This window comes from Phalaenopsis equestris, unplaced genomic scaffold (assembly GCF_001263595.1).
Source record: "Phalaenopsis equestris unplaced genomic scaffold, ASM126359v1 Scaffold000427, whole genome shotgun sequence".
Lineage (NCBI taxonomy): Eukaryota > Viridiplantae > Streptophyta > Magnoliopsida > Asparagales > Orchidaceae > Phalaenopsis > Phalaenopsis equestris.
The window spans coordinates 111,569-119,246 of NW_018164868.1; the positions used below are offsets into that span (position 1 = coordinate 111,569).

At 32.8% G+C, this 7,678-nt stretch overlaps 1 protein-coding gene across 1 annotated transcript in view; it reads left to right on the plus strand.

Annotated features, from left to right (window-relative positions):
* Positions 1–3,128, plus strand: part of LOC110027364 (phospholipase A1-Ibeta2, chloroplastic-like) — a 4,941-nt gene extending 1,813 nt beyond the window's left edge. Inside the window, exon 2 of the mRNA XM_020728757.1 lies at positions 3,045–3,128. Within this exon, the coding sequence (XP_020584416.1) occupies positions 3,045–3,128 (84 nt within the window). The remainder of the gene's footprint in view (positions 1–3,044) is intronic.
* Positions 3,129–7,678: the final 4,550 nt, after the last annotated feature.

A 7,678-nucleotide genomic window follows, 5' to 3' on the forward strand; every position in this document is an offset into this window, starting at 1 on the left:
TGAGGCCGGGCCGGACCGGGCCGAGGCGGCTTTGCTTCGTTAGCTCATCTTGCTGACTATTGTCGCATGCCATGACGGTTCTCTCTCATGTCATGGGATGGAAAATAGTCATAACTCATAACTGTAGAATTAACCGAAGGCGTAGAAATTTATTTCTTTCTTTTAATTTTCATTAATTGAATTTGCGCCGACAATCGCGCAAACTTTGTATATTGATTGGTTTCTTCTACCATAAGATTATTTTTTAAGGGTATTTACATAAATACCACCCAATTTCTGTCTTTTTATATATCTAATATTTAAATTCTATCTTTTTTTTTTTTATTTATATCACTAAAATTTTTCTTGTCACATCAAAAATATTAATAATTTAATTTAAAAAAATTGAAGTTTAGGTAATATTTGCATAGGAATTTAGTGGTATGAACGTAAATTTTCGATTTTTAACGGCTTAATTTCTTGGATTTACCAATAGACCACTGAGTTCCTATGTATGTACACATCTAACAACTAAATATTTAATTTTTACCCAAGCACATATATATACTACCTTATCATTGTATAAAAAAAAGTATATTTGACTATTACAAGTTAAAATAGCAGTATTTTCTTATGTTAAATAAAAGATTTGGATGGTATAGAAATAAAAAAGCAACATTTTAGTGTTAGAAATGTAAATACATAGGAATTAGGTGGAATGTATGTAAATGGCCCAATATTTTTTTCTTATTTTTTGAAAAGTCAACTATTAATTTTGCAAGGCTAATTTCAAAATTAATCTGAGCAATGCAAAAAAAAAAGCAAATGTCTCGTTATCATGGTCTTAATGAATGGATCAAATGAATCAGTCATTTGACGGGTTCAGCCCAAGCTCAAAATCATTTTTTCACAAAAATAGGATTTAATCAATCATAACAAGGGTTGAACCAGTGAACGGATGAACCGATCTAATTTTTAAGAAATTGATTGAATATTTATTGTCCAATTTAAATCCCTTGATTTTGATTGGATGGCTAGCAATACGATATTTAAATAAAAAAATGAATAAATTATTACGTCTTGAAATTTTGATTTTTAATATTTTTCAAAATATTCAAAAGTGATTTATATTAAAATAAAATATTATTTATTGAATCGATTAAAATAATAATATATTCTTATTATATTATAAATCTTATTAAAATAATCTGAATATTTATTATATCATCTGGTTCAACTTTGATTCAATCTCAACTAAATCATTGAATCTTGAACATATTCTTCTTCTTATTCAATGTCCGGCCCAAATTACTCAACCTTGGTCAATATTATAATTTATGAGCCGGCACTTAAGTTAACATAATTGCCAAAAAGAATTGAGCTCAATCAGGAGCTCCAACATAAATTTGCCAATCAAGCTCAAGTTGAAGCAAACTACAGTTTGGGTCAATCTAACAAATTTGCGGCCCTAACTCTCCCATCACATAAGATAGCATGAATGCCAGCTTGGCAAACTTTTGGGTTGATCACTCCTTACAAAATTAAAAAAATATATTATTTCATCTTATTCAAAATTTAAGCCGATGCAGTTTAATTAAACCCAATAAAGTTGACTTTTGCCTTCACCATAGAACTTAAGAATGATTTTCACCCAATTCTAAATATTATTAGAATCAATAATTTTAATTTTGAGTCAAGCCGTCTAACTGTTTCATATTCATCTTGTTGTGAGTCATACTTTTTGATGCACGATTCAAAATATTACATCTGGAGTCCAGACACAAGCTACATCCGGACAACGACTACGATCTATCGGAAGGAGAGGCATGTATTTGTAACAAGCCAATATGATAAGAGACAGGGGGGACACGCTCTTTCTCTGCCTCCCCTCTCTTTCCTCCAATTGACAAATACGGGCTACAAAAATAAGATTTCCTCCTAAATTACGTAGCTTTTCTCGATCCATTTGCACTTCTTCATGCCTCTTAGTCAAAAGACAACCTTCCGGTATGTTTACCACATATTTAAATTACTGACTTGGCACTGAAATTTGTCAACCTCTTGGCAATTGATGATCTGTTATTAGGAGCCTACATGAGTCGAGTTTGACTTATCCTTAGCTGAAATTTAAGATTTAAGCTATTGACTTTCTCCTCAATATTATGTGTTTGAACCGGTGAGATAGTAATTGATAAATTAGAAGAAATAGCAAAAAATATATATATCTATATAAAAGATAAATGATTTTCATTTAGATTTAATAATTATGTACTTAATCACTAAAATTTTAAAATATTTAGAGTAAATATTTATTGTTAGTATAAATTTATCTCATTAATTTATGGAGCTCTGGGGTTGTAAATGAATAGAACATCCAACAAAGTATTCGTGGCTCGCCTTGATTAGAACTCATTCATAATTATTTGATTGGTTAATTAAACGAGCTTGAACTCTTTCATAACTACTCGGTTGCTAAATGAATAATAGCTTGAAAAAATTATTGTATGATTTATTTATGTTCACGAACAATATCATTCATAACTTTTGAATAAACTAGTTAAGAAGTTCAATTAAGGCATGATTACATATTAACTAACTCGGTCAAATATCTTAGGCTTAACAAGCTTTATTTGATATAACTCATTTATTCTTTCAAATAAGTTGTTTGTATAAAACTCGAGTAATGCTTTATTATGACTTGTTTGTTTGTTAATAAGCTCGATCATTCCTTCATGATTCTGGCTTGAATTGAACTTAAATGAGCTCCAGCATTAACATATTCCTAAAAGCTCAAACTTTTATCATACAAATTCTGAGTTCGAACAATATGTGCTTAGCTTGAGTTACTTCGTTCGCAGGCCAACTGAGCTTCCCTCACTGACTTCCTATAAATCAAATCTCACCCAGCGCATAAATCTGCTTGATTAAATAAGTTATACCCGTTATCCTCCAAGGCATGGTCAACTTAACCAGTTTCTTTTTCCATTAATAAATATTCATAAGGTTGCTGATAAATAAAAAACAATTACTTTCCTATCGCTAACTCGGTTAATGGCTGCTTGCAGGAAACAGTTGTTTCAATACCTTTCAGAGCAAGTTCATTAAGGCTATTCATTCAGACTGAGACCGATGTTGAGCTTTTTAACTAATATTTTAGAGCTTCTCTGTATTCAATCTTACAAAATAATGATAATAATAATGAGTATGAGTCGTAATAGGATGTGAAAGGGGCCCCCCGATTTATTTCTATAACATAAATTCCGGCTCTTGGTTATACATTTGAAATATAGAAACCATCTTGGAAAAAAAAAGTATGGTTGACCAACGGCAGTTTTATGGATTAGCTGGTGCTAGAATGTCTCTTAACTTTGAATTTGTTTATTGAAGAAAATAAGTTTAAAACGGTTTGTTTTATATATATTAATATTGAGTGTCGGCGAACTCTGCAAAGCCGGACTTGCGGGTTTTCAGTACTCTTTTTTTTGGCTTATCTTTTGTGCTAAAAGACAATAAAAACATTTGGATCGGAAAAAAGGAAAATTTTGATTATCATGTTCTGATTGAATTTTACTTGGTTGTATTTCGATATCATTAAATTTATTTTGAGTTGTACGCAATATTGATTGTTGAAGTAAAGATTATTCAGTGAAACACACTCAGGAAATACAGCGTGCGAGAGAGTGAGCGCGCGCGTGTGCGTGTGCGCGCGTGTGTGTGTGAGAGAGAGAGAGAGATATATAAGATCAGTTTAAATAATTTATTAGACTTTTCTAGTAGAAATTACCTCCTATTTAAAGATCCTGATAGTGTAAAATATACAATTACCTGCTTACCCTGTTTGAAATAAGAACATCATAGAATATTTTGGTCATAAATAAATGCATGAATAAATAAATGAATAGATAAATAAAATTTTAAAATTATCTTTGACTTGACTATCACATCCTTCAATCGTTTAAGACTAAGAGCTTTTGAATGGTTTGTTTGAGGGCCTTCGGTCAGTCAGACTTATGGACCTCTGGTTGGCCAGGCTATGGGCCTTCAGTTGGTCGGCTCCCCTGGTCTGACTGCTAGTCATTACTCCCTTTGAGTGGGACTTTTGTTGTCAAGATGTGGCTAGGTTGTCAAGGAGAAAATATTTATATCATAATCTGACAGGTAGCTCCACAATCTTGAACAAGGAACCCGCAATGGGAGTTTGTGTTGGTGCTGCATTGGGTGCTAGTGACCTCGAAGAGCGGTGAAAAATTGGTGCTGCATTGGGTGCTAGTGACCTCGAAGAGCCTTATGGTTCTTCCTGAGATGATTCGTAGTGTCATTTTGAGAAGCTTGGCAGTTCTCCTTTCTTATTTGGGTATCAGTTGTTCCTTGTCCTAAAAGGCTATTATTTAGCAGGTTTTGTACACTCTCTTAGGGAAGCCTTGGCGTCATGGGTTCACGTTGATGTGACCTTTGATTTTTGGTGGGTCATCTTTGGGCGTACTTATTTAATTTCCCTGTCAAAGATTTTTTGAGATTCGTAATATTGATTTATTGTCTAGTTTCCAAATAATATTGATTTAGTTGGAATTCTTCTTCTTTCTCTTCTTTCATTTCTCTTTTTTCACAATTCTTAACTCTATATCACACTTGTTTTTATTTTCCTCTCTTGATCTCGTCCCTCTCTCTCTCCTATATAAAATCGTTAAGTAATCAATACTTCCATACACTCTAGACTTCATTCTTAGAAAGTACATAATTAATAATTTAACACAACAACCCAATGTAACCTCCTAATTTTTATTTTCTTTTATTTATAATAGTTCAAGGATGTAATATTAAAAATAAAAAGTAACAGTAGTTATTATAGAAGCAAATCATAAAAAGCTAATTTGTTTTTATCAAATTTTTCCCAATATAACAATTCAGATGAATATGTACTCTTCTTTTTAATGTTTCGCTTATCCTAATAATATTACTAAGGCAATATATCCTAACAACTCTTTCTACAGATTCTCTAAAATATGCTTCAGTCAAGTTGTGCGACTCTTCTCCAAACTCTTTCTCTTCATTAAACACCAAGCATAAAGTCAAGTAAAAATGAAGAGTTATCTGATTTCTTTGAAGTTTGGAAATTTTCTAATGAATTCTCCTCTCTATATCCGCCTTCGAGCCCTCGCCTCCTCTATTATTGCTGACTTCTCCTTTGAACATAAGCTAGGGTTATTTTTATTGTAACATTTTTGTTTATATTTATCCACCTATTATGCAACAAGTCCAGTCTTCCCTTCTATTTATTTACAAACTGCCGCGTATGTGATCTATATAATGAAGGACTTTTAATGGTAACGGTGAATGAAATAGATAGATTTTGTTCCATGTCATCTCTTCCTCTACTTCTTCATTCTTTTATTGTATCAGAGCAAGTCTGTCATGATGTCATCAAGATTTATGGATTATCCATCCTCCATCTCTCCCTGCCTCGCCAATACTTCTCTAGAATCCATTCATATGATGAAATGTATTCATATACATCCACCCCTCAAGTTTCAATTGCAAAACATCAAAAGTATGGCCAACTATCCTCGTCTTTAAAAATTATGCTAGTTGGAAAGTTCAGGTACAGAAACTCATTTAGCTAATGGCTTTGGATCATTTCTTGATCCTTACATCTCTCCTCCACCTCAAGAACATCAAGATTCCACAGGAACAATCATTGAAACCTCAGATTTTGTCTTATGGAAACTAGTTGACCAAAATCTTGCAGCCCTCTTGTTTTCCATCATCACCACCTAAATCTTTCCTTATGTTCTGCATCTAACTAACATCACTAGCATTTGGAATACCCTGGAAAAAATCATTCCAATTCTTTAATTTCTCTAGGCTAATTCAACTAAAACATGAACTATCACTAGCATTTGGAACACCTTGGAAAAAATCATTCCAATTCTCTAATTTCTCTAGGCTAATTCAACTAAAACATGAACGAGGCTCGATCCGTAATATTCACATGGACACATAAAATAGGAACCAGTATCTCACATCTATTAAAATCCTTGTGGATAAAATAGCCACTGCTAGAGCTAAGTTCGATAATGAGAATATTATTATCTACACCATGATCGATTTACCTCCAAGCTATCAATCCTTCAAGTTGTTGTCTGAATCAATTAACTACTTTTAGCCTTGAAGATTTTAAGTCCTTGGTTTTCAGTGACTAAATTAACATTGCAAATGAAGCACAGAAATACACTCACACCACAACCTTACTCACCTATAAAAACAAGAAACCTCTTTCAAACTCAAATTCCCTCCAAAGAACTAACCACAGTATAACCAAGCTGCTTCTTCTACTCCTAATCCACCATACAAATCCAACACCAATTATCAAATATGTCACAAGATGGGTCACGCAGCTGATCAATGTTAGCATAGGACAAACCTCCAATACATGTCATAGTCTACAACCTCTTCAGTTGCTTCTAATGTCACCACCAGCAATAGGAATCAAGAATGGGTACTTGATACTGGGGCAACAACACGCCCCTTATCTTGATAATCTACAACATACCACTGTCTACAATGGATCTAAACATGTAACGGTTGGTAATGGTCAGGCTACATATATCTCCCATGTCGATAATTGGATCTTACCAACCCCTGACCATAAGCTCACTATTATTCAAATTCTAAGAGTCTCCAACTTTCCCATAACTTACTCTTTAAAATATTTTCATGAAAATAAATGTTCCATTACATTTCATGCTAATGGATTTTTCATTCAGGATCTTATAAGAAAGAAGTTGCTCCTCAGTGGTTGCCTCAATAAAGGCTTATATCCCTCGCATGCTCTAACTGCTACTTTCTTGTCTACCATATGGCATGACAAGCTCGGTCACCCACATATGAAAGTGATCCAAACTATGGCTAAGCAACAACGACTTCATAAAATAACACCATGTGTAATGAATGTTTACAAAAAAAATGTCACAAACAATCATTTTTTGTTAGTAGCATTGAGTATACATTACTAGAACTCTGCATTCTGATGTTTGGGGACCATTCTCTCTACCATCTCTTGATGGTTGTATTTATTACGTTATTTTTATTGAAGCCTACTCTAGATATTGTTGGTGCTTTACACTATATGCCAAATCTAAAGTTACTACCTATTTTATTCACCTACACAAACAGCTCACTAATAAGTACAATTTCAATATCAAATTCTTAAGAAAAAATAGTGGTAATGATTATCGATCGACACTACTGCAACAATATTTGCACAACAATGGTACACAACATCAAATTAGTTGCCCTTATACACCTGAACAAAATGGTGCAACAAAGAGTAAAAATCCACACATAAAATAAATGGTTGGAACATCTCTTAACACTACTTCTCTTCCCACGAAATTATGGATAACAGTAGTTCAAATTGTTGTTTACCTCATAAAACAAATGCCCTCACTGTTACTTGATCCGACTTTTTTGTTGCGATAGATTGTGTAAAATTTAATTAAATATAATCAATTAATATTCAGATTCTATGCAAGTATACGTATCCTTATCAAGTAATAATGGACTTTCTATTTAAGTCGTATCGATTCTATAGGGAAGGTTTAAATTGGAAATGAAAAATTTGCTAGGAAATTCACAGAAAGTCAATTGAAATCACTGTCACTAATTTCAATTGTTGAGATGTAATCAAAATTAAATTTCT